This window comes from Ochotona princeps, chromosome 20 (assembly GCF_030435755.1).
Source record: "Ochotona princeps isolate mOchPri1 chromosome 20, mOchPri1.hap1, whole genome shotgun sequence".
Taxonomy (NCBI): Eukaryota; Metazoa; Chordata; class Mammalia; order Lagomorpha; family Ochotonidae; genus Ochotona; species Ochotona princeps.
In genome coordinates this window covers 345017-372221 of record NC_080851.1, presented here as the reverse complement: position 1 = coordinate 372221, position 27205 = coordinate 345017, and the positions used below count along the sequence as shown (strand labels likewise).

At 50.1% G+C, this 27205-nt stretch overlaps 1 protein-coding gene across 4 annotated transcripts; it reads left to right on the top strand.

Annotated features, from left to right (window-relative positions):
* Nucleotides 1–9603: 9603 nt before the first annotated feature.
* VSTM2A (V-set and transmembrane domain containing 2A) lies at nucleotides 9604–26946 on the top strand. Of its 4 annotated transcripts, none has more exons than XM_058678125.1 (5): nucleotides 9604–10097; nucleotides 11474–11640; nucleotides 12048–12098; nucleotides 13680–14016; nucleotides 25884–26946. In XM_058678125.1, the coding sequence occupies exons 1-5, from the start codon at nucleotides 10022–10024 to the stop codon at nucleotides 25970–25972; spliced, it is 720 nt and encodes a 239-aa protein (XP_058534108.1). In that variant the 5' UTR covers nucleotides 9604–10021; the 3' UTR covers nucleotides 25973–26946. The 4 variants fall into 4 exon arrangements, with proteins under 4 accessions (XP_058534108.1, XP_058534109.1, XP_058534110.1 ...); XM_058678126.1 differs by having other exon boundaries at nucleotides 25762–25895; XM_058678127.1 differs by lacking the exon at nucleotides 25884–26946 and adding an exon at nucleotides 25627–25757.
* The last annotated feature ends 259 nt before the right edge of the window (nucleotides 26947–27205 follow it).

The following is a 27205-nucleotide window of genomic DNA, read 5'->3' as shown; positions in this document are numbered from 1 at the left end:
GTGTTGGGTTACAGGAAGCAGTCAGCTTTCTCCCCCAAATGTGATTCGGAGAGGTCTTCAGGAAGCATCCTTAGCTCAGCCTGAGATTCCCAACTCCTAATGGACATACCCCCTAAAAGCACACCACCATTAGTGTAAGCTTTTTAAGATTTCTCCTTAGAACCTGGAATCATAAATTAATTCTTCAGTGCAAATTAACATGGATTCTATTGAATCATTTATCTTGGAAATTAATCTAGTGAGATGCATATCATTGTTTCACAAATGTCATAAAGATATTCATTAAAATTCAATAAAACAGCAACTATAAGAGGTATAGGAATAAAAACATGATAGAAAAAAGCCAGTGTCATGAATAGATATGCAAGTGCTCTGTAAAGGTCATGGAAAATGGAATTACAAGATGAAGCTTTTTTGCTCAAAAGAATTTTGAAACTGGGTAGCTTGGAAACACAGATACCACCTTTTGCTATTTCCCTAAAATTCATGTAATAACCCTAATCCCCAAGAGGATGGTGTTAAGCTGGGTCTTGAACCCCCCTGAATGGCATTAATTCTCTCTTATGAAAACCGTGATCCTTTCAGCCCTGATATGGTGGCTGTTTGAAGAGTGAACCAGCAAAGGGAAGATCTCTGTCATTCTCAGTCACTGTACCTTGCAAATAAATAAAATAAATGCCTTTTAAAAGCCTTCTGAGAACCAATCTCTAAATTTTGCAACATAATATTTAGTAAAAATTGTATTCATGGAGCAGCACACATATAAGTTTAACAGAAACATTTTAAAATATCCCAGATACCCCACTGACAAGAAAATGCATAAATTGTAGTACACACAATGAAATATTAACAACAACATGAGTTTTGGTAACCCACGGTGACAGGAAAGATTTTCCATGTGACAGTGAGTTGAAGAGTTAAATCTCAGAACATCACATAGGGCATGGATACCAGTTTTATGATGCTGACATATGTGCTGTTAAAACACGGGGACCACAGGGCTTTTGTGGCCATCAGCCTGGTGGGATTCCTAGGGGCCCTGGATGCAGGACAGCACACGTGCAGATTTAAGCTGCTTACAATATTCCATCCGTGTGTCGGTGGTGATTTCAAGATGCTGAATAAGAGAAGGCGACGCCTTTTTTTCCTGAACTGTTCAGTGCAAAATCCTGTAGGAAGGCTAATCAAGGTGGGTATCCACCAGTGAGTAGTAATGTGGGGAGAGCAGCAGCCCAACAGGGGAGCTGGGTACAAGCAGTGTTGAAAGGCTTCCGTTGCTGGGGAGGAGGCCAGGAGGGACAGGAGGTGGCAATGGGAACAGCCAGCGCGCAGTGTTGGAATGGTGTGCGGTGAGCCATGTTCACAGTCAAGTGGCTCATCACAAGGTGATGAAGACTGAGAAGATGAGGGAGGCTTTCAACATGGAGCAGAGAAAGAGGAAGAGAGGGAGTGAAACAGAACAAAGAAACCCTTTGCAGCAAGATGGCACTGAATGCAAAGAAAGAAACTCCTTTGCCTCCCAAAGCCCATGTGAAGGCTCTGAAGGCCAGGAAGGCGGTGCTGAAAAGTGTCCACAGCCCCAAGAAAATAGCTCCACATCACCCACCTTCCAGCCGCGGCAGCCCAAACACCCTCAGAAGAGCGCCCCCTGGAGAAACAAGCTTGCCCAGTCGGCCATCAACAAGATTCCTGTGACCTAGTCAGCTGTCAAGAGGAGAGAAAACAGCATACTAGCGCTCATTGTGGATGTCAAGGCCAACAGACACCAGATCAAACAAGCCATGATGTGGCCAAAGTCAATATCCTGAGCAGACCTGATGGAGAAAAGAAGTGCACCTGGCTCCTGATTACTATGCTCCGGATGTTGCCAACAAAATCGGGATCATCTAAACTGCATCTAGCTTTCGAATTTTGTTTTTCACCATAAAAGAGAGGCGGCAGACCATCCCCATGGCATGAGCAACAGAAGGGTGATTAGAAAACCCTCAGTATGTGGAAGTCTAGCAAAAACTTAGACAACCAAGAGGTTAAAAATGGATCCAAATAAAATGCAAAATACTTTTAATGAAGTAATTTCACAAAAATCAACATACCAGGTTTGTGGATATGGCTGAAGTGGTGGTTAAGAGGAAAGGTATGGGTTGTCTTACACGTGTATTTGATAAGTTGGAAAATGATGCATACTGACATAGTTTCATGTTTAGTTAGTAAAAGACTAAATATTAACTGATATGGAATAACTATAAAAATAAGAGAAAATGGATTAGATTGGAGATAAACAACACAGAAACTACAACAGGAAGCTAAAAATTTTGTTTTTAATCAATAAATTCATGGCCAGACCGGGGCTGAAAGAGCAGGAAATAAAGTGGAAATTACAAATTGCAGGAGCGAAGCAGCATTGCCTCCAGAGAGCATGCAGACAGCAAACTGGCAACAGGACAATATTAGCATCAGGCCAAAACAGTGGCACCCAAAGACCCAAGGTTATCCCATCAAAGAAACTGGAAAACAAATCCGACAGCATAGATGAAGTGAAAAACATATTCTCTGAAAGCACAGTTTTGGAAGCAAACATACTAGAAAATAAAAGGTTTAAATATTGCTCTATGTGTACGTAGGTTGCTTCTGAAGATGTTTTCATTGTTTAGAAGTTTTATTGATTGGTCCGAAACAACAATGAGAGTGGGAGATGAAGGGCTCTGCTTCATTTCTGTTTATCCTTTTTCAACAACTGTTAACACTATGACCTGACATTTCTCAGCAGGACAAGTACAATTTTAATAGGATGTATAAAGACCATGAAATAATCAAACATATTCTTAGACCCTTTAAGGTTCTTGAAATTCATCTGCTACTTTTCTTTAAGATTTATTTATTTTTATTGCAAGTCAGATATACAGAGAGGAGGAAAGACAGAGGAAAATCTGATTCTGAGGTAGTCCAATCTGTCACTGAGTGAACACATTGAGATCTCTGTAACTATGGCTTTATCTCTTTTCCATTTTCCCTTTTCTGTTTTTCCTTCTCTGTATTTCAATGTTATTAAAGGTGTAGAAATCCATTATTGTATCAACACTTTCATTACCATAAACTTCTCCTGTTTGTTTCTAGAAACATGTTTCACCTAGAAGTCTGATTTTTCTGATAGCAGTGTCACCACAGAATTATTTCAACAGTTAGCACACTTCGTTGGTTCAGCAATGCTTGCTTTTATATGGTTATATTGAATCTGAGTTCATCCTTAGCGCTCAGTTGTAGATAAATCCTGTACCTTGGTTCTTGGGGATGGTAAGGCAGACGTCAAAGAGCCTCCTGGCACAATCCCATCCCCTGATAAACATGGTGGCTTCACACATGTCTAAAGACACTTCACCTTGTGTATTCCACTGGCCCATGAGCCCTGAGATCCTGGACAAGCGTACTAACACAGGTGAGGACACTCAATCAACGCAGGACTACATCATGGAGTCAGATAGCCAAGAAAACACCACAGGAAATCAGCAAGTGTGGTGAACCAGGGAGCCGTGCCCCATCCTCACATATCCTTTGATGCCTCTGGGCCACAGTGTTTTCTGAGAAATTTTTGTGTATGATGATCTTGGCAGTGCTGAGCACCGTTGGCCAGACCATCGTAAAATGTCTCTTGCATCTGACAGTTTTCTCAAAATCAGACTTGGGCAACGAGGAAAGAGGGCCATGGAGGTAAGAGGACATTCTCACCCACCATATCAAGAGTCCGTAAGAATGAATTCACGTATATTTATCTTATACTCTTAGCTTCACTGCAATAGACTTCACTGGCTTCTTTTCAGATTGTTCCAGCGTTTACTATTGAGAACCTTCCCATGGGACCTGGATCCCTCCAACATGTTGCCACTACAGTTTATTGCTGTTTTGTTCTCCATTTCTGGTGCATAAGATGCCTTAGGTTCATGCAATGTTTTTTGTGCTTCAGTTCCAGGGTTTTTCCTCCCAATTCCCTGGGTGACTATATTGAATAATTCCATTAGAATCTTTATGTTCTGAGGGACAGGCAGGTTGGTTAACACTGTGTTACTTTTGTGTCTGGACCTTCTGGGCTGCAAAGCAAGGACATGCGCACATACACCAAGTCCTGTCTGCTCTCACACCCTTGCTCAAGGCTGTCTTCACCTGTAGCAGTGCTAACCAAGTGAAGACGAATGCATTGGCTGCCTCAGTTTCCCTACTACACGGGTCCCTCTTGCTTTTGCCTGTATTCATTTGTTAGTCTTCCACCCCAACCATGAGAAACCTGGTTCCCAACCACCATCCACACATTGATTTGCACTCCCGTGTAAATAGCTGTATCAGCTAGTGAACAGCATGCATGTATTCTTCTACTTAATCCTGTTGATTCCAGTCATTTCCAGGATGTGTAAGTCAGTGTCATCCTTTCTCCCGGCCTTACGGGGAGAGGTTACTTCACACGTTGGCCACCATGAGCGAAGCTTCTCCAGCACCTTTGCACCCAGGTCTGTGAGCACATTTCTGAAGCAGGTGGCTCAGTACCTATGATGGCAGTTGCTGGTCCAATTGCTTTTAGTGGTAAACAGTATTTTCATGCAATATAAGCTTTGAAGTTGTGTCCCACATTAGCTGTTCCATTTTGCATTCCCACAGGCAAAAACAGAAAGTTGCCATTGGCCTGTTTCCTAACCAGTGATCCGTGTCTTTGGTTTTCTCAGGGCATTCTGGTAGGTGCAGCAGTGTGAAAGACCTGTTTCAGTTTGCATTATCTGCCAGATGATAAACGATGCTGACAAACTAAGCAAATAAGTGCTCAGTTACGATGTTGTATTCTCTTCAGTGTAAACTGTGGACATCCTTTTCACCTTCACAATATTTATTTTCAGTTGTTATAAAATTGGATGATTGGTTTTTCCCTCCAAATTATGATTTTGACATTCTTTTTAAAAATTTGTCATAAAACATATATCTTATAGGCATTCTGTGGTTCATTTTGTATTTATGTCCATTTTCCTTTGGGAGCTGAAGTTTGTGAGTGGTGCAATGTGTATTTCTGCACAGGGAGAGCTGTTAAAGCGGCATTGGTTGGTAACATTGCCCATCCTCACTGCATTGCATTGCACCTTTGTTGTTTCATATATTTTTAATCACTGAAGTGGAACATATTCCAGTACCTCTTGAAGCAATAATAATAGACCTAGTTCTGTTCTATTATTTAAACAAGCAGCTGTTTGACTCAAGAATGGGTCAGGCATTGAATAAAAAAAAAAATCCAAGTCCTAAATAGTCTTTTTGTTTGTACTGTGTTGTCACTATTCCTTTCTTACCTGACAGACACTAAACTAGGGACTGAAGAAAGTACTGAGTGAAGTAATTCTGCATAGAGTGAAAGTTTATCATGAAACACAGATTAAAAACCAATTGCCAAACAGTATCGCAAGTTTTATGAGGGAAATATTGGGTGAATGGAGACAGAGAACAGGAGTATTCCTTCAGAGTAGATAGAAAGGGTTTTCTGAATGGATGTTCAAGTGTTATCTTTATCCTGATCAGAGCAATCCAGGAGGAGGCTGCAACTGGACGGATGGCTGGAAATGTCCAACAGAGAGAGAAGCATCTCCTCACACCTCCCAAAACTCAGAAATCTTCTTTCTTATCCAAATGTGGAAAGGGAGCGTAGAACTAGAGGTGTCGTTTTAGAAATAAGGCTAAAAAGAGAGGTAGGACTCTGGTCCTGAAAGCCCTCACCATTAGAATAATAGCTGTACTGACAATGTGGAAAGAATCAGGTTTTCAGGTTTTGCAAGTTCCTTTTACCTGCCTCCTAGGAAGACATGTAGATTCAGAATCGCATCTCAGGCCTGTGTGGTAACCCAAGTAAGAGATGATGTTGAGGGTAACAGCTGAAATGTAAGCAGTAATACCAGATAAACTAACAGAACTTACTCAATCAGTACAAAGAGAAAAAGCTAAAAGGAGGCACGAATATTTAAGGCTCTCTTAGTTACAGACAATTTTCTTTTTCTTTTTTTTTTTCACTGTCTTCTTAGCTACTTTATTGTATTTTTATGTTTTGGTAAACTTAAAATGCACCCTACACACACACATTTTCTAAGCATTATAGAAGGTTGAATCATGCCAAAGTATAATTAAGAATAATACATACAATTATCACTCATAATTCCAGTCACCTATGGTAAAATACTACATATCTTCTTAACCACGTCATTGCTGTGTTAACAACCAGCAAAACTGGTACTCATCTGGGAAGAAAATCAAGAGGTAAGTCCTGGGCAAGTTGAGTTTGGTGTGTCTGAGGAATAGTAAAGTGGATGCTTCCCAACTTAAGTGGTCCTGGATCTCGGGAGAAAGGCTTTATGTTCAATATTTCAAACTGAGAGTTATCAAGAACATAACTGAGATTGTCAAGGACTAGAGAGAGAATGAAGAGGTGGCTAGGGACAGAATTGCTGGTGGTCCCAGCACTGAACGGAAAGTACAAAAAGAGCTGCTAGGAACAGTCACGGAAATTGGGGAATAAAAGATTAGGAAACTGTGGTGCTCGGAAGTCAGGGGCAAAAAGAGCTCAGAAGCAGGAGGCGGACACCAGCGTTAGGTTAGGTTGAGAGACCAGATCCAACACGGCATTAGCAATGTCCACTGATTATATTTTTCAAGGAAACTTTTAGTCACTTGGTAAAATAAATTTAAGTGAATTTGTGTATCTCAATCCAGCTTACACTGGCTTGTATTAACAAATGTGTGGGGACTGAAGTGTCCCACATGACATTTTTTGTGCAAAAAAATAAAAAATAAAAAATAAGAGGGACCATCCTTACACCAGTGATCTGGAGGTCCCGGAGCCAGCAGTTTCTTATGCAAGTTCTCATGCATAAGCGACAGAGACAGTTACCGCTAGAATCATCCTAAACTAGCCAGTGGGGCAACACGATACCAACAGTCTATGCAGAGTGAATTGCAGAACGTCAGAAAGTCAGAAACCCAGACCTACTATGCACCTGCCGAGCAGGTCTGCCCCCATCTTTGTCTTGTCCTTCAGCTTTGCTGCCCCTCTCCTGTCTGGAATGCAGATGTGGCCGTGTTGAGCCACACTGAGCAGAATTTAATTCTAGCTGATAAGCCTGTCTCCTCTAAATACTTAATATAAATTCAACTCTGCAAGTGAGTGTGTATTTGGTGGCAGAAGATCAGTTGGGCTTTTCCTCTGATAATTTCTACTTAACATTTGCGGTAGTATTAGAACGTATTTGCATATCCCAAAAGGTGAGATCTTAAGGTTGTAAGTTTGAGAAAGCTAGTAAAAGCTGAGAAGTTTGGAGAACCAAGTAGGAAAATACTGTGAAACTAATAGCATTACAATTATTGTTGAGAGCCTATTTGAAGCTGGCAAAAAAGAGAAAATAGGAATGTTCAATGTTATTTGTTGAATACTGATTTTAAATGTCTTGGCTCTTTAACCTTTCATTAAAGAAAACTGCAAAAACCCTAATTGTCCTGATCAGACAGAAAACCCCCAAATAAACAGTCCCCAAGCCAAGACTGGAGCATTTGCTCCTTCCCCACATGGCTCCAGCAGCAGTGTTGAGCTTTAACACCTCACCGACTGACACACTCCCATGACTGCTCACTGTGTCCCACTGCTGGTGCCCAGTATGCACATAGACCTTATCAGTTTTGCTGAATACAGCTGTATCCATTTATTTTCTTTTGTGCTTCAGGTTTCATTATTTAAAGACTACAATGTATGTATCTGTTCTGCTATAGAGAGCTATCAGGCTTATCTCCACTCGTGAGATTATTGTGAATTAAGAAAGGCAATCAATGTGATATCCTTCTATGAGGTCATTGGTGTGCATGTGGGCAAATTCCTGTGTAAATAGTCTTCGGAACAGAACTAGAGCCCATAGCACAAGTGTATCTATCTTACACCTCATAAACATGTCAAACTGAGTACCAACTGCCGGCGCTTGTTCACTTCAGGGTCTGGACCCATTACAAACACCTTGGAACTCCACTGATGCATCGGGCACATTTACTGCTTATTAAATCTTGCTCAAAACACCTATAATGCAACCCTTTTTTCTTCAATAAGGCGAATGCTCTGTAGAAGTCAATGCACATGGATTGCTCAGTTCAACATGGAGTCCTTGAGAAGGCCTAATGACTGTTTTAGAAAAACACTCGCTCTAGCTTTGAAAACTGAAAACACAATAAATTCCTGTGAGGCACTTTCCACAAGGCAAGATCTCTTCCTCCCTCTCTCTCCCGGACAGTGGCCAAAGCGTCTGATGAGCTGACTCAGTCTCCCTGGCCTAAAACGGATGCTGCTGTTGAGACAACAAGAGCTGATGTGGTCGCAGACAACGTAAAAATCAGCCATCGTCTCCGCCAACTGCATTCACCTGCAAGTCCAGGGCTGACACAAAGCTAACAGTTGGCTAGGTGACTTAAGATGGCAGGCAATGATTTGAAGTGGAAGGAAGTGACTTGAGGTGGGAGGAGGTGACAAGAGCAGTAAGGAGTTGAGGCAAAGTGGAAGAAGGTTAAGTCATGCGTGAGGAGGGGGGAGGTTATGTGATGTGGAAGAGGTGATGTGAAGAGGGAGCAGGTGATGTGAGGAGGTGATGTGAGCTGAGGTGGGAGGAGGTGATGTGAGGAGGTAGGAGGTGATGTGAGGTAGAGGTGATGAATGAGGAGACAGGAGGTGATGTGAGGTGAGAGGAGGTGATGTGAGGCGGGAGGAGGTGATGTAAGGAGTGTGTCTCTGAGCAGCTGACTGGGGAAAGCCCGGCGTCCCAGGGCTGTGCGTGCGGTGGCAGTGGAAGGCTCGGGCACCCACAGGCGCACGGTGAAGGCGAACCCACACACCTGCGTAGGCAGCGCTGCGCCAGGACTGCAGCCTGCGGCTCACGGCCTCCGCGCGGACACGGCGATAGGCTTGCCAGCGCGCAGCTGGGGACAGAGGGGACCCGGGAGCGGGCAGCAGAAACGGACCTGAAACCTCAACCCTCGCCACGCAACCACTCCCACCGGTCCTGGGGTTTTGTGCCAAAATAATACTAGCCGTTCACCACACACACACACACACACACACACACACACACACACACACACCCCACCGGACGTTACGTAACATTGTGTTCTGTTGGGGGAAAGCTAAACGAAACTAGAAAAATGACGGAGCCGGGCCCTGCCGACTCTTGACCTCCGTCCCGCGCGCAGACACCTGCGCGCTCCAGGCGCGGGAAGGGCCCCGCCGACGTGCCCGTCCGGGCTTTCGGCTCTGGAACCTTTTACCGGAGCTCACTGGGTCCCCACCCGCCAGCTGCGGCTTGGCGGCGCCTGCGCGGGGCCCGCGACTGTCCCGCTCGCGGCGGCTCACAAGGGGTTAAGCGGTGCCCGCCTCCAGGGCTGCGTCCGCCTCCCCAGCCGGTTCCCGCTCGCTCCTCCCGCCGCAGGCTCCCTGTCCACAGTCCTCGCCGCCAGCCCGCGGCTGCCTGGGCCTCCTGGGCTCGGCGCGTAGGCCCCCCGGCCGGGAGGCTCCGCCGATGGGGATGCCGCCGCGGCTCTCGGCCGGGGCTCCCTAGACGGAGGCGCGCGCGCGGGAGGCCGGCGCGCACAGGGTTAAGGGCGGCGCGGCCGTGAGCAGAGCCGGGCCCCGCGTGCGCTGCAGCCCGCCCTGCCCGCGCCGTGCCCGGCGCTCGGCTCCGGGGAGCGCAGCGGCGCGCGAGGCGGGCGGCGGCGGAGCGCGCGGCCGGCGTGCGGGAGCTCCCCGCGACGCAGCCAGGGCTGCGGCCGGAGCTGCGGGATCGGAGCCCAGCGGCGAGCGGCCCGCGAGAGCAGCCGCCTCCCCGCGCGCCAGGACCCCCGAGCGCGGCGGGATGCTGGCAGGGGCGCGCCCGGGGCGCTGAGAGCCAGCCTGGCGAGTCGCGAGCCCTGTGTTCATCCCGCTCTGCTGGGGAGCTCAGGCCGCTAGCTTCGCGGATGTGACGCCCTTGCCCCGGGAAAGATGGGGGTGTTTCTGGCATCTGTGGGCTTCGCCGTCCTCTCCGCGCTCTGCGTGCAGCAGGGGCTTGCCGCTCAGGGTAAGTCCGTGCCTGGCGGGGCAGCCGCGCAGCCCCTCGCGCCGGGGTCCTGGTGGGGCACACGGGCCGGGGGCGTACGTGTCGCGCTCCTGTGGGCATTTTTCTCCCGAGCTCATGGAAAGCTGGGCTGCCAAGAAGACGGCGCAGCGCCCTGGCGGGCTTTTGTGCAGCTTGCGTGTGCCGCTGTCCCTGTGCGTGCACCGGGAGCCCCAGCTCGCACACAGCCATCGCGGGGGCACATTCGCGGCCAGTCCTCCTGGCTGCGCGCGCACGGCGGGCGCCTCTCCCTCTCGGAGTCCCGCTTCCCTGTGTGCTATCTGGAGCCCCGCAGAACGGGAGCCACTTGTCGCGGACTTGGCCACCTGCAGCGGCTGCGGGCTCTGCTGCGGGAACGCCTCAACCAGGCACAAGCTGAGGCCCTGCCCTCTTTTGGTGGGGCCAGAGAAGTAGCTCTAGCAGCGGACTCCCACCTGTGGGGGGCAGAAGGCAGCTGCGTTCCACCGGACCGCACCTGGGGATTCCTTACTAGTAGGGCAGGGTGCAGGGAGGCGTCCACTCTGGGAAAGTCAGGAGGCAGGACACCGGATACAAGCTTTCCTGCTGTCCTCAAGCGTGTGCCGTCGCCGTGCACGTCCCTGGGGCCCAGAGCGCCCCGCAGCCCAGAGAGGTAACCCCTGCCAAGTGCCCCCTTGATCGCATCTAGACCGACCCCGAGCAGGGGATGAGGTTTTTTTCTAAGAGGGTACAGAGGCCCAGGAGTGCAGGGATTGGTCCCGTAAAGGCCGGAGGACGCCTGTGCGGTGCCTTGGAGATCACCTCGGGCCCGGGGAAAGCTTGGGTGTGTGGGTGCTGCATCCCAGGATCTCGGGCTTCATGGCGCCACCTCCAAGGTTAGTTTCAGGACAGCGACACCGCTTAGAGAGGCGGGGATTACCCCGGGTCCCAGCTGGGATCTCTGAGCACACTGCGCTCTGCTAGGAAGCGTCCAGAATGTGTGTTCCCAGGCGGTGTGGCTTCTCTGAGCAGAAGCATCTAGCTGAGAAACTCGGGGCACCAGGTCTCCTGCACCTGCGACAGGAGGTCTGGACTGCAGCGACCAGGACTGAAGTCCGTGATGTGCTATGATCTGGCCAAGGCAGCCTGGCGGAGAGCCAGTGGTCGCCACATGAGCTGTGTGATCAACAGCAACGGGGCTCAGGCCTGGTTCCAGAAATCTGGGAGCAGGCGGGGGGCGGGGAGAGAAGGGAGGCAGGCAGGGGTTCTGTGGCCTCTGGGGCTGGTGTTTTTAAGTCCCAGGAGGACACGGCGCACGCTCCAGGGAGGAGTCTGGCACCAGTGGCGCGGGCGCGGCCAAAGCGTGCGCTTGTGTTTTGCAGCGAAATTTACGGAGTTTCCGCGGAACGTAACGGCAAGCGAAGGGCAGAACGTGGAGATGTCGTGCGCCTTCCAGAGCGGCTCTGCCTCACTCTACCTGGAGATCCAGTGGTGGTTCCTGAGGGGCCCCAGCGGCCTGGATGCCGGCGCCGAGGCAGCCGGCGCTCAGGTAGCGGCCGCTCCTACCGGGCCATTGTCCACTGTTCCCCACCACCCAGCAGAAACTAAAGCGCTGGAGGCGGCACGTTCCTGCCCCTGCCCACAGCCGCGCGGGGTTCTGCTGGGGCACAGTGTCCTGGGACGATCTCGGGGTGAGGGGTGGAGGGTGTAGAGCCCAGAAGGAAGCAGCGTGTGTGCTGTGCGGGAACGCAGATGTCCTCCCGCTATTCCAGCTCTCAGTGTCCGGGCCAGGTGACTTGGGGACAGGGTGGGGGGGTGGGGGTTGGGGAGGCGCCTGATGGAAGCAGAAGGGCGCACGGCTTGGGGACGCGGGGACAGGAAGGGGGCGCAGAGACAGCAGCGGCTGGCAGGCTGGAGGCGTCCTGCGCCCCTGAGTGGCTGGTGCTTGCCTCTCAGGTGGAACTCCTACCGGACCAAGACCCGGACAGCGAAGGCACCAAGATCAGCGTGAGTGCCGGCGGCCAAGGGGGTAGGGGGTTGTGGGGTCATGTTTTCAAGGGCGCATGAACGTGAAAGCTAGTCAGGCTCCAGCCAGGGAGACACAGGCACCACCACGAGGGGGGCTGCTCAGGGTCGCTGCAGCCTTGGGCGGCGGCACCTCCCACGCATCTAAGGACTAGGGCCGCCGCGAAAGTGGAACGACCAGAGCCCCAGGCCCAGGCTCACAAGCCCCACATGGGCAAAAGCAGAGATGACCGGCAACTCCAATGAGTGACTCCGAACCGGCGACTCTGCGTCATGGAAACTCCCTGCACAGGAAGGGTGAAGTCAGCGGGCAGGGCTTGCCTTGTCACCTGGCTTTAGACTGCTGGGCCCTCATCCAGCCCTGTGCCCCCAAGGCCTACAGTAGCCTTGACCTGTGCTGTCCATGCCCCTGGCTGATGGCATTTGTCTACACTACAGTGGGTAGAACCCCTTCCTAGGTACAAACTGAGGCAGGAGGTCCGGACCATAGCATGATCTGCAATCAGTTTAGTCGCCTGAAAAATGGGGTGGCAAAGCTGAGTTCCTCAGAAACTTCACCCAGAGCATAGTGGAAACGCTGAACTTGCATGGCTCTGTGTGTGCATTCTTGCATCTATGCAGTCACTTGCCTGCAGGTCCACATGGAAGCTTTGCCATAGATACACCTCCCTGGTGCATAACCAGCAGCTGAGCAGTTCTCGGGATTTTTCTTGTAATTACTTAGGACCGCTTGAAAGTCCAGTGAACAGTAGCAGAACAAGTAGCTTTCTGCCCCTCCTGACTTCCAGCTCTTTAGTCCCGCATGTGTGATGATGCTGTGGTTCTGTCAGACAGCAGAGAATGTATGTCATAACTGACGGAGCGATGAAGATGCCTTTACACATAGTACTGCAGAGACTGGAGCATGGAGTTTAAGCTCATTTTGCTATGGCAAGTTATGGGGTCTGCATACCTCTTCACATTTAGCTTTTTACAGTAGGTGTGTCCATGGACTTTTTCAAGATGCCTCACTATGTATTAGATGGTTATGCATAGCCTATAATGCTGGGTAAATGGTCTCGCTCTTCATCTGTGGCAATAATGATTTTGAAAAACTCACAGAGCCAAAGGGTTGCAACTGAGGCCAGTGTTTACTTGGTGCCTTAGCATGAAGTCCCATATCAGTAGGGCCGGCAAGGGGCGCAGTTTGAGCAGAAGTCTATTCCACATCCCAGGGCCTTAGGTATTGGCGCCGAGGCACCATGTGAGCCCCACAGGCCAGCAGGCCGGTGGATGCCCACAGGGTCTTCCGGGTTATTGTGTGCCCACCTGAGTCTGTCAGAAATGGTCAGGCCCACACTGGCAGACAGAGCTGATGCTGCCGGAACATGGGACATGGAGCCCATGTGGCTGAAGGCCCTGGCCCTGGTTGTGTGCACATGGGTCAGGAGGCCCCTACTAGCCAGTTCTGGGTAGCCCTTCAGACCTGATGCTAAGGCAGTGAGCAGCCCCTCTGGCTTTTTGGATGAACAGGAGAGCTGTGCCAGTTCATGAGCCCTTTACTTTCTCACCTACAATTTTCAGACAGTGAAAGTCCAAGGCAATGACATCTCCCACAGGCTTCAGATCTCCAAAGTGAGGAAAAAGGATGAGGGCTTGTACGAGTGCAGAGTCACAGATGCCAACTACGGTGAGCTCCAGGAGCACAAAGCCCAGGCCTACCTCAAGGTCAACACCAACAGCCATGCACGGCGGATGCAGGCCTTCGAGGCCTCACCCATGTGGCTGCAGGACGCCAAGCCCCGCAAGAACGCCTCGGCCGCTGCCCCCAGTAGTGTGCACAGCTCGGCCAGCCAGCAGACACACGCCACCTCCAGCCCTCATGTGGTCGCCAGGATCCCCAAGCAAAGTCCACAATCAGGTATGGAAGCCTGCTTTGAGCCTTCTGGTGTCTCCCGCACTGCCCTGCTGCAGTGTGGCCAGCTGGAGAGTGGAAGGAGGCCACGGGAGACCTGGGCCGACAAGGGGGCAGGGGTGAGACCAAGCACCATTGAGAGCCTGACACAGGCAGGGCCTGCAGTGGGAGGTTGCCCATTCATCCCTGGCAGGGCTTCAAATCCAAAGGACCTGAGAGCTGGCCTCTTTTTCCCCTGTATGTACACATTGTAGGAAAAACAAATCATGTAATGTTGTTACATTAGACATGCACATTCGTTTCCCATACAGATTTATGTGTCAATAACAACCCAAATTACAAAGCTCCCACTTAATCAAAATGTAAATGAAGGAGGCACAGCATCTCCTCCGCCTTTGCAGGGCACACAGTGGGTTGAGGGATCTGTGCTCCGAGCGTCAGCTGCCCATGTTGAGAGAGATGATGGTGGTGGAGGGAGGGCCAGGGGGAATGGCAGTGAACGTGTGGTAGCGATAAGGCAGCTCGGTGATGCGCCTGCAGTGCCGACCTGGCACCTGAGTCCCTTGTCTCCTCAGCTGTGCAAGTTAAAACTGTACCGAATGCATTATTGCTCGCTCTCCCTCAACCAGTAGCTCCTCACATGGTTTAACCTTGAGGTGGGAGGAGGCCTCTTGCAGGAAGAGCCGCTTAGGCTGTGTCAGTCTCCAACGCTGGACAGAATGTCCCAGGACACAGGCTCACAGAGGTTCTTGGTGCACCTTGCTGCCTTTGCTCTAATGTAGCTGTGCTAGTACCGGCACTGGCACTGGGCTGACACAGAAGCCTGTGTTAAAGGCTGGTCACACCATCAGGGGGATTTCTGGGCTGCATTTACATCAGAAATCCTTCAGGTCGGGGTGCACGAGTGTCAGACCTGCCCTCTGTGAGTGGGAACCGGCTTCAGGCTGCACACGCGTGAGTCCGTGCTGGCCTTGAGGCAGCAGTGCCGCGTGTGGAGGCATTGTGTGCTCAGGGGTGTGGCTGTCACACTGAAAGGGAGCTTGACGAGGACTTAGCCACAGAGGGGCAGCTGCCCGGTACAGCCCAGCTGTGCGTCTCTGCACCCCTGGTGTGGCTGTGTCTTATTTTTCTCTGTATCAGTTCTTTTTCTTCCCCCAAATCAAAGTGCAGTGGCCGTGGTTTTTGCTATTACACATGTCTGCACGTGTCAGAGCTGAGTCACCATGTTGTCTCATGTGACAGACACAAGGTCTTGGGAGGCCATCCTACCCTCCACCCTACAGGTTAGGACAGGAAGAAGCAGCATAGCCCAGGCGTGTGCCACATGGTGGACACAGCATGTGGCCTCCACGAAACATCCCAGGCCACTTACTATCATCACACAGGTTACCTCAGGCAAACAAGGCAGCCTAAGCATGAAGGGCAATGCTCTGTTTCTAAAATATTACCTTTGATTTTAGAGTAAGTCACAAACTCTAAGCACTGTGGCTGGTGCCCGCTGGCAGCCATCAGGTTTCCTCCCTCTGCACCCAGCCCCTTCTGCCTCGGGGACCCTCCACAGTTGAGGGGCTCAGAGGGTGGTAGCAATCATGACAAGGTTTTCTCCCAGAAAGTCCTGCTCACAGCAAAGCTCAATCTCAGGTTCTCAAAGTGTCTAACTTGCATTTTTTTCTACCAGTGAGTACTGGAAAATATTCTATATGCTTGCATCAATATTTTCTAACTTCTGTTTCAGAATTCGGGGCACCCCGCAACCCCCAGAGTCTGTGTGTCAGTTTCTGGGCTTCCAGGGCTGTGGTGCAGCACACAGGCCTGGGGTGGGTCTTGCATGCTCATTTCCTGCTCTCTGACGTCATCAGTTTTCTGACTGCATTCAGATGAAGCTTGCTTCAGTGCCATGCTTCATTGAGTCACTCACTCCTTTCTTCTGCACGTTTGGGGGGTAGTGCACCAGGCTGTCGCACACAACCCACTTCTTGTGCTCAGGGAGTTTGTATTTTCTCTTGTGAGATCACAGACCATTTGCAAATGCCATGTGTAGCCTATGTTCCTTTTATGGACAGTTATGGGCAGGACTGGGTGGTGCCAGAGGTAAAAATCTGGGTTTTGTAGGCCAGGAGCAGCCCCAGCAAAGGGACGAGGCCCAGCAGGGCCAGCCTGGGCCACAAAAGTGCTCCTGTTTGCATCGTGGCACCCGCCCTCGCCAACTGGCACCTCACACTGAACCACTCGATTCTCAATTCTCTTTTTTCCTGTCAAAGAATTCAGTATCTTTGAAGAAAAAGTAATAGCTGAAAATCTGAATGAAATCTCCAAATTGTGCAGCTAATGTGACAAGCTTCCCTACAGCAGAAACTCACAGGGACAAGACAGAGGAAGGGACTGACCCTGAGCGCAGCCAGTGCCAACGGGGGTCGTGCCATCACAGCGGCTGCTCTAGAAACCAGCCTAGGATGGACGCCCCTGTTTGAAACTGCTATGCAAATTCTGCCATTAATTAGGAATTCTTACCTCCTGAAACGATGTGTGTTTACCTCCATTCTGTAGTAAAACATTAGAACAAGCAAAGTGGGAAAGAATACAGGCCCCTCGCCGTCCATCCTCCTCTTCCCCCTGGACTGACCTCCCCCGCCAGAGTCCCCATGCAGATGAGCTATGCCCAGCCCTCCTGCCTTCTGCTGGCCCGTCCTCCTGCTCAGACAAGGAAACTGGCTCCATGCTGACCTCCCGGCTCTCCTGGCGAGGTGGACACCATGGATGTCCACTGCCCTCTGCCAGGACCAGTGCTCCCTGAGGCCTCTCCTTGCTAGGCCCACCACAGATGCTCTCCGATGGCCACAGGCCTATTGGTGTCCTCCAGCATCGGCCCCTCCTTCCTGGGCGCCAGCTGTGTCTCCCCTGCTGGCTTCCTGTCCCTGTCTCAAGGGCTTCCCCTCCTCAGCTCCTGTCCTTCCAGCCATATCTCCATTTCTGACTTCTCTGAAGCCCCAGATGTAGCTCACGAACCTTGTGGCAGACTACAGGGAGCTGTCAGCTGCTGAAGCGTCACTGGTTAGGAAGGTAAGAGCCAGGCTAACCTTGACCGCTGAGGCCGATAGACCCAGAGAGGCAAGTGTGCCAATTCAAGGCACCAAAGCCACTGTGAGATGCTCCCTGAGGAAGCCCCATCAAAGCACCACTCCTGCAGGCGAGGAAGATTCCTGGGGGACCTGCTAGCCCAGGTCCAGCCCCTGTCGCAGGCATCTGAGCAGTCCTCCTCAAGTGTGGAACCAGCTGTCCCAGGCCTGACCCCTGCCACAAGCGTCTGACCAGTCCTCCTCAGGTCCAGGGGTGGGACCAGAGGTCTCAGAGCAGGGACGCATTTTTGTCTTGGTATCTCAAGGCAGATAGTACAGTGTTCTTCCCCCATGTTCCCAGACTCCATCCGCATTGCCCCAACAAAACTTCTGAGTTAGCATAAAGTCCTCATGGTCCTTATCTCCTGAAAACTCTGCAGCCCGGCCACTCATGCTCCTGTCAGCAGAGCCACTCATGTGTCCTGCCGTGCCCTGCAGCATCCCGTGTCTGTTCTTACCTAAAGAAATCTCTGGTTGTTCCCAAGGACTACCGCCGCTGGTGTGTTAACATCCGATGTCTGACACTCCTTCTGCATACTGTTTCCAGGTGCTCCCATGAATTCTGTGTACTCCTGCTGGCTAAGCTCCACCTCTGAGGCACAGCCCTTGGCATAGCTCTTCCCTGTTATCCGAGTCAGCCGAGGCTGTGTTTGCCCGTGTGGCCCCTTCACAGCCTTCTGGTGCCTCCCACTGTGGTAGCCACTGCCTTCCCACACCCACCCCACCCGCAGTCCCACCGCTGGGTCTTCTAAATGTCCAGAACAAGTGGAGCCCTTATTTGGGGTAACAGAAAAATAGGCAGCATGCCCTTCTATGTCCCTTCCCTTATCACATCTTTATCAGCAGATAACTTGCCCCTGTTCCAACGTTAACCAAAACTTCCAACAGTATTTCTGCAAGTGTAAGGGCCCCCTGCTCACCCATGCTTCAAGGCTTGTTCAACACGATCTGAGTGTGTGCCTGAGTGGGGAGCCACAGGTGGATGTGTTCACAGCATGTTACAGAACACGCAGCTTTAACGCTTCTTGAGTGAGAGCATTGCTTGCCTTTGACTGTGAGATGAGTCACCAGGCGTGCTGTGAGCACCTGCTGCACTGCAGATCCTGCTTAGAGACCTCGTAGGCTATCGTTTCGCAGTGTTAATGGACTCCTGTAACTTTTGTTACTACATTATTTTTGTTATGAGAAAAAAATAATAAACTTGTAATGTCCAGATTTCAAAATGACAGGCAGGCATCTCTTGAGTGAGAAAGTAGCAAATGTGAAGAATATATTCAGCAAACAGAAGGAGTCCAAGGTCCTCTAGTTATAGATTTTGACAAAATTCGAATGTATATATGCATGTGTTCACACGTTCACCAGGCTGCTGACGTCTGAAGGCCCTGGTGAGGTGGGGACTGGGGGAGGGTATTGTGTTGCTGCCTGTGAGGTCAAGGCCACCCAACAGAAAAGCAGTTTCTGGGTGCCCCCCAAGGTGCCAACATCGCATTTTCATCAGGCTATGAGGCTGATTGGTGAGGGCCATGGCAGTTCCCATTTGTGGAGTCCCAGCAAATAGGATAGCAGCTCTGAGAGGGACAAGTCTGGCAGAGGGCCCTGGAACGGATTCCAGTACTGTTGGGAAGAGGGCACTGAGCAGAATGAGGTGGGACTCCAAGAGCCAGTGTCATTCAGGCGTCAATGTTGACTTCGGTTTAAATGGTGCAACTTGGCAGTTCACACAGGTTAAATTAGTCGTTACTGTATTGTTGGTGAAGAGGCACCATGTAAACCAAGAGTCTATCAATAAGGTGAAAACCAGACTTGAGAACCTTGTTAGGTTTTCCTGCAAGTTGCTTTTAGCTTTTCTCCCTGAAATGCAGTCATTGGTTGGTCTGTAAACTGAAGCCTATCTATAATCCTAACCCTAAACCAGGAAGGAAGTGCAGGTGCTTCTCCCCACGGCTCTGCTTCCCCCAGGGGTGCTGGAGTCGTGATGTTCTGGTCTCCAAAGAGAACAGCTCAAGTGCAGAGGCATTGCCCAGACCTCTGGCTTGGGGGCCAGTGCAGAGAGCCCCAGCAGGTGAGCAGGGAAGAGGTTGCCAGCTCTGCCCATCTCCCTCAGCTTTGTGTGTCTGTTTCTACACATCTCCCATGGCAATCACACTCCAATCCTCAAGGAGTTTTGAGGATTAAATGGAGGACACTTAAGTCTTACACTAAAGCCCTTAGCCAGTAGTAACTGGTTGCTGTAGTAACGTGATTGTTGTTGTATGTGTTTCTAGTATTATAATCGCCCGTGAGCTGATGAAAGTCAGTGATCTGAACTCGTGGTTCTACAAGATGCATGTTTCTGGTTTGGTTGTAGAAGTGATGTGTAAAGAAAAACAAGGTCGTCACTCTCGCTTTGGTCATGTTTGTTGCTTCCAAGGTTTCTGTTGTTCTTGTGAGTGGCATGAGTTGAGGAAAATTTGCCTCGGTGTAACGTGACAGGTGACTAGATCCTTATTGTAAAATAGAAGGGAATTGCTAAGGAAGTTTGATAGTTTAAGCTATGTGACCCAAATAAGAAATGTGCATTTGGAAACCATTATCATAAAACCTCACCCTCCTAATTAAATTAGCTTTCAAAAAAATTCCTCTGAGTTTGTAACATCCCAGTAATTAGAGACACATTTGAAAGCATAAGCATGAGCCGAGCTGTAAAAGCCTTGGGGAGAGCTGAGAACGGAGGCTCTGCTGGGGACTCGGGAGGGCCCCATGCCGGCCTCCGCAGCTCACCTGGCTGTGGGAACTGCAAATGAACAGCCTGAGCTACGCAGTTCCTCAGCCTTGTGGACGTGACGTTCATCCCCATGGGGATGCAGGGCTGCGGATGAACCAAAATGCCGGATTTTACCAGGGTGCTCAACTTAAATAGGTGAAGGAAACCATACACAGCCAAAAGTCCTGATGGACTGAAAAAGCCAAAAATGGACTCTTTGATTAATAAATGCCAAAATGAAAATCATAAATATAGTATATATCCACATGAGCACTAATTAAAGTTAAAAAGCTAAACAAAAAGAAAAATCAAATATAGGAAGATTAACATAAAATCAGAGGTCTGGGGCTGTCACAGTTGAATGTCGCTCATTGATTAACAGGTGAAAAGGACATCTTACTGCAAATAATGTACAAATTAATCTAAATAAAATGTAACCAGAGAGTGAAGCGACCAACAGGGGCATGTCTGTGTCTCACTGACCAGAGTTGCTGAGGCTGGAAAGTCAGCCATGAGGCCCCCCTAGGCCAGCATGTCCCTGAAGTGCGCCTTGGAGGCCAAGACCAGCGGGCTGACCAGCACTTTGCTCGCCACAGCTCTGCACACCTGGACATGCACTGATGGCAGGGCCGAGAAAGCCGCCCACTGCATGTGTCAGATGCACCGGGAATGCTGAGCAGCGTCTCAGCCTAAGGCCTGTGGAGGAAACCCCATGTAGTGCAAACCTACCAAGTCTAAGTGAAAATGTGCATTCTGTAAAATCTGGGTGAGGAGAACCTAAAAATGTACAATGGCGGTCAAGATTTGTTTTTAATTTCTTAACTATTTTGTCCATGTTTATAACACTGGAATGATGATAATTACTTTGTTATGCAAAATAAAAGCCATAAAATGTCCAGATTTCAAAATGACAGGCAGGCATCTCTTGAGTGAGAAAGTAGCAAATGTGAAGAATATATTCAGCAAACAGAAGGAGTCCAAGGTCTTATCGGTTACAGAGATTGTGCCAAAGCTCAAAATTATATATGCATTGTGTTCACATACCCCATGCATGTACACACATGTACAAGCGATGTACTTGGAACTTTCTAGGGATCCCAGCAGGAAAAGACCTGGGCCACTGGACGCTAGAAAACCAGAGACAAAGGGAAATGCAAGCATGTGATGATTCTTCACAAGGCTGGAGCCCTGGGGGACAGCTGGGGCACAGGTCAGCCTCCAGGTTCCCTCCAGAGCTGCCACAGGTGTCCCTGGGACCCAGCTTGGCACAGGCCAGCCTCCAGGTTCCCTCCAGAGCTGCCACAGGTGTCCCTGGGACCCAGCTTGGCACAGGCCAGCCTCCAGGTCGCCTCCAGAGCTGCCAGTAGGTGTCCCTGGGACCCAGCTTGGTTCTTCAGCTACCAGGGCTGTGCCTGGCTTTGGTCATGGTGATCGGCGCCTTCCTGCTGTAAGGTCCTGTGGTCTTGGCTGCCCTCCTGTGGCCAGCTTCTGAATTCCCAGGCAGACAGTTTGTGTTCCCTGAAGCACAGAATGGATACTAGTATACATTTGGTTGTGCTTGGTCCTCTCATAATTACGTCCTCAAGACCTCACGTTGTGGAGCAAGAGTATCCCACGGTGGCAGCGGATTGTACTTAAGACCCCTCCGATGTTCTTCAGCTCGGTGCAGAACAGGACGGCATCGGTGTCTTTCCTTCCCGCCAGTTTTTCTCTGAGTTCCTCAGTAGCCGTGTCCAAGAGCGTGGCCTGTCCTTCCTCCTTTGATAAGGAACTCTTCTCTGATAGGGTTGGAGATGAGGGACTATAACAACAAGGCAAAGAAGAGTGATCAGAGAGATTGTTTATTTCATAAATCAGTAAGCTGTGACTCAGCTACTCAGCCAAACAGGCCCTCGTTCCTCGCTGCAGAGACTGAAAATCCTCCACTCGACAAGAAGCAGTTCCCAGCAACTGTGCTGGCTGCTCAGAGGCGGAGGCTTGGGGTGCACAGTCGCCCAGGGCTGCTGCACACGGCCCAGCTCCCCGACTTCATTCCGAAACGTGGATGCACCTCCATGCGCCCTTGGGGAGCAGTGTGAGCACAACAAAGCCACCGTGATGCGGAAGCTGTGACCCTTCAAATCAAACCTGAGTTAGTACCTGTGTGTGTGTGTTATATAGAAACAAAAGGTTTGCCGATTAAGAGTGAAAGTGCAGGAAGCTTATGGAACAGCTGTGAATAAACAGTTTCTAGCCTTTGGTGGATTGTCTTTGCATAACAGTGTGATGCAAAAGACACATCCTTACGCTGCACTAAAGCCGATGTAAGGTATCACGTATGCAAATGTGCATGCCTGTGGTGTTTCAGCATCATCCTTGGAAAACCTGTGTTTATTTTCCACTTCCATGAATTGTAGTAGGAAGGATTGGGAAAGTAGAGCTTTCAGTGTGAAGAATGACAGACGAGACATCCCAGAGCTAACACGTAGCGTCTTAGCTGGATCACCCCTCAGCTGCCCTCTTGGCCTGCCCTGTCGCAGCCTCCGAGGCCACTGCCTCTGCATGCCATCAGCCGCTTGCATGAAGGACTCAGCGGCGAGAATCTGCTGTGGTGAGGTGTCCGGGGTCTAGCAGAGAGCAGCAGCACTGCGGCTGGGTGCCCATTCTTCCGTGACCACAGGAACATGTCGTGGCGATTCGCGGGAGGAACCGGAATGTTCTGTGGTGAACAGAGCGTGGCCAGGGCGTGGCTCAGGGACCAGCCATGGAGAACTAATGTTGGGGTCCTCACGGGCTGTGACCAGAAGCCTTGGACACAACAGAGCAGTCGACTCGCCGAGGGAAGAGAGGCGGGACAAGAAGGCCGCCTACCTGCTACTGGCCTGCCAGGGCACAGTAAAATGAAGCATGTTTCTCCTCAAAAACTAAAAAATGGACTTCTCCAAAGAACAGTCTCACAGAATAAGAAATAACAGAATAAAGCCCTCCCGTAATTTGGCTTTTCCCTTCAGGCGGTGAGTGAGCACAAGCAGACCAGAATAAAAATGGCATGAGAAGCCAACTAATACTTCCCAGCAGCTGCTCTGCTCTTAGCACAGTGCCTGCCATGGAAAGCACAGGTTTCCGAGGGGCCAGTCTGTGCTGGGAGTGGCAAGGGACAGCCAACTCTTCTTGAACAACAGGACTTGGCCCTGCTGCTCTCCCTGCTGGGAGCCTTACACGTTGAAGTTTGTCCATCTGCTGAACTTCCTCAAAGTCAAGGTCTGCAGAGACCAGGGCGTATGGGCAGGAACTCTGCTCTCACACTGCTCTTCCCTGTAGCCCACCGGTACCTGGGGATACAGGCCTATCCTGAAGATCATGCTGTAAGTGGGGCTGCTGCCCCACAGCTGAGCCCACTGAGAGCTGTGACTGGGCAGGAAATTGTCCAGCAGGGCAAAGCGAGAGGAGGTGAATATTTGAAGAGCTGCTGAAATGCCCAGACGAGAACCTGTGGAGGCTATTGCCTCGGTTTCCCACTTAGCTGAATTAAATGCTCACCTCCTCCTCACACAGGCTTTCCTGGCAGCCACAAGCCTGTTTTCCATTCCCTCCCTGTCACTAATGATGACATCAGAGCAGGTGCCTAACTTCTCTTGGTCCTGGGCTCTCAAATTTTAATCCAAAACTTACAAAAGGCAAGTTCTCAAAAGAGATATATCTGGGCAGGAGCAGGGACACATATCGCCAGAATGTTCTAGTGAATTCCGAAGGAGCTTAACTCTCAACACCTGTTACAGGAAATGCTCCAAATATTGTTGTTCCTTCAGATACAAGGTGTTTCCTAAGGCGAATAGCGCGCTTTATGGTGAGGTTCCAGTATACCAGTCCCATGCCACCTCAGCATTGGGAGGTGTTTCCTCTGAGGTTGGCTTGTCCATGTGTTTTCCTAGAAGGACAGACATACGTCACAGAGAGCCTCAGTGCCAGCACAGTGCTGCTGCCTCGGGTGCCCAGAGGTAGGACCACACTCCCTGCTGGCCTCACTTTTCCTTTTATTCATCTCTGGTCCTCATGGAGCCCAAGGCGTCATTCCACAACACAAGGTGTGTTTCCCAAGCCTGTGCAGCCATAAAACAAGCTGTTGAGAGGAAGGACCCAGATGCTGTCCAAGAGCGCTGCTGTGTGCTGCTTGACGCAGGTATTCCAAGCTCTGTCAATGAACACGAACAGAAGATGAACGCAATTGTGATAAACATGCCAGAGCCTTCCTCTAGCCTCGTGACCCAGGATGCAGTGAGAACAGAAGAGCATGGGGAGGAGTGAAGGCCCTGGAGCAGGGACAGGGGACACCTGCCTGCTGGGGCACAGCAGTCAGCTGCAGCATCCCTGGGAGAGGGCGTCTTCAGGACACTGCTCCCCTGGGTGCTGGGGCAGCAGCCCTGTGAGTGGGTGTATTCAGGACACAGCTCCCCTGGGTGCTGGGGGCGCTGAGTTCTGAATAACCCTGCTTGGATTGCTCCCAGCTTGCCTTTTCTTTGAAGGAACTGGGTGGGATTTCTGTTGTGTTCCTAGCCAACCTTTAAAGACAGCATCTCTGAGCTACCCTATGGTACACCTGTGCTGCAGTCTCCCCACAGGTGGCACTCCTCTCCCCGGTGTAGGAGTGAGGCGGTTGAAGGAGGGGCTGAGTCCTCTGAGGCTCTCTCCCACCCTTCTGTGGCACCGCAGAGATGGTACCACAGCCGTTGGGCACCTTGGCTGTCAGGCATCCTGTAGTGCTCTGCTTCCAGGGCAGGTCCCTGGTCCAACACGGCTGCTTCCAGCCAGGTGCAGTACCTGCAGGCTTCTTCCCAGGTTGGAAAGATAGAATCCGCCTTGCTGTTGTTTCTATGCCTTTTGTTTCGAGACCAAAATTTTAAAGTCTTCAAAGCTTCATTTTGGACAGAAATGGGGAATATGGCTAAAACTCTCATTGCTTGTTTTTAATGGATGAATAATTGTCTCTGCACGTGGAGCCACTGCTGGCCTCAAACTGGCTCACCTGCAGTCTGCTTCTTTGGCCACTGGGCTCCCTGCAGGTGGGCTTGCTACAGGTGGCCTACATACCTTCCACAATGGCCAGCTGACGGCAGTACTGGGGCAGCCTGACAGGAACACTGTGGTTCAAGCTCATCCTACATACCTCAGTTCTAAGGTCAGCTACTTCTCTACACTAACACCCCAAAGGCTTTCAAGGAGCCAGGGCCTTGGCCCCGCTTGCTCCTGTTGCCATGTGCAGCTTAACGTGCTGCGGCAGGAAACCTGACAAGGTTGTCCTCCTCCCTCTTAGCCCTCAGTATAAAAGGAAGAAGGAACACTTGGCACCTCACCGCATGACTGTTTTGTTTCCACTATCAAAGGTATTTAATATATCATTTTTATTAGACATCTGCTTCCTCCCCTGCAGTAGCCCAGGGTTCCTGCCAGATTGCAAAGACAAACAAGAAGGGCCCTATTCCAAAGCCAGCACCCAGGGCACCACTTACCCCCACACACCCCTCCTCCTGCCAGGAAGCCGTGGCTGGTGGGCTTGTTGCCCCTCCTGTGGTTTTGTGCAGCCGTGACAGGAAAGCAGGCTGTGACTGTAGGCACCATTACAGGAGCAACTGTTACAGGTGGCCCGCGAGGAATTAGCTGAGGGAAAGGTTTGGATTTGTTCCTTCCAGTGTCCCCAGCCATGGGATGGCATTGATTAAAAACAGGCAACGCCCCAGCGACTCCCGGACTGAAATACTCTGTATGTGTTGTTGTTTGCAGTGCATGCCAAGACACTCATGAGCACCAGAGCCAAGCTGGCGAGCTAATTAAATTATAAATGTATGTGTTTAAACAGCCTAATAAGGAGCGTTGGAATCTTCAAGATGAGCGAATATCTTATAACTTCTTCCGCAGGTGCGAGGATAGCTACAAGCCATGGACTTTCTGTCCTGCTTCTTGTTTGTGGCTTTGTGAAGGGTGCTTTGCTTTAATCTAAAGTGCTGACTTTTTTCCAATATCACTTTCTCTTCTTAAAGCAAAGAGCAAATCGCCTGTAAAATCTACGGAGCGGACAGCAAAGTTGACCCTAAACTCCAAGCACCACTCTGCACCCACTGTACTCTAATATCCTACACAAGGAGCACCTGCTTCCAGAAGCATAAACGAAGAGGCTATCACTTGCTTTCTTGATGATATTTTCTTTGGCAAATCACCTGGTCTTTTATTTCAAGAACATCGGTGTGATGTGATAGGATGCTTTCCAATAGCAAGATCTATTTTTTTTTCCTTTTCTTTTGGCAACTGAAGTTCTCATTTCGTTAACTATTCAGGATTGGCCATAGTGTCGTGAGGATAAATATTCACTGTGGATACCATTGGTTTCCCACTAAAAGGCCCATTGTCAGCAAGAAGCAAACAGACCAAAAACGAAGCGTAAAGTGCCACCGGCTGAAGCCCTCACGAGGGGGAGAAGAACAGAATCGCGACACCACACGTCAACAAAGGATCACAAAATAAAAGCCTCTTGTTCGTTTTCCCATTTTCTTGGAATTTTCATTTTCATTGTTAAACCTGTTGTCCAGTGGTGACAAGCACTGATTATGGCCAATCCCTTTGGAGCCTGGGAGGTTTCTATAAATACATCTTAAGTGTTCTGTATTTCAGTGTATTTTCATTCATTTGCAATTCCTGTATATGCAAATTCTGTAAATTGCTTATAGTATGTGTGGTATCTCTTCAAAATAGACACACTATGACCCTCATGCAAGCTGATTTTCATCATTATATATAAATATATGCATATGGATATCTACATGTTTGGCCACCAGCCAGTGTTTTTTTGGCAAAGCATTTGTTTCTCATTTATAATTCATGCTGTATAGATTTCGTAATGCATTGTTTTGCTTCACAAGTTCAACAGCTACAGATGGGAAATGCATATTCAAAATTGTGTCAGTCTCCGATAAATGAGTTAATTTTTCTGTGTGCTATGCTAGAATTTGCCGTGTTCTTTAATTCCGTGCGGTGTTCATGGAAGAGTGAGGGTCTTCTGACTGTAGAGTGCACACTGCCGGCTTTGACAGTTTCCCAGCGTTGTCAGCATTGTTTCTGCTGTCCTCAGAGAAGCTTCCCTGGAGGCCGAGGCTGAGACCCCGCGGTCGCGGACTTTGAGGAGGAGCACGGCGGCCACGGCTCCGAGAGCTGCTGCTTTAGGCCTCTGTGGACTTTTGTTGCACTGTCATGCTGTTATTTGCTGCTAATTATATGTTAATGTCTCCTAACTAAAAATTAAAGTGATTGTTGGCTAAATATAATATGCAAAGGTGACTGGAAATCTCTGACTCTGAGGAAGATAATG

Excerpts from the sequence above, each read along its gene's own strand:
- VSTM2A (XM_058678124.1), top strand. The coding sequence starts at position 10,022 with ATGGGGGTGTTTCTGGCATCTGTGGGCTTCGCCGTCCTCTCCGCGCTC. Across the intron at positions 11,641-12,047 it reads CCGAGGCAGCCGGCGCTCAG|GTGGAACTCCTACCGGACCA; the intron begins GTAGCGGCCGCT and ends CTTGCCTCTCAG. Across the intron at positions 12,099-13,679 it reads GCGAAGGCACCAAGATCAGC|ACAGTGAAAGTCCAAGGCAA; the intron begins GTGAGTGCCGGC and ends TACAATTTTCAG.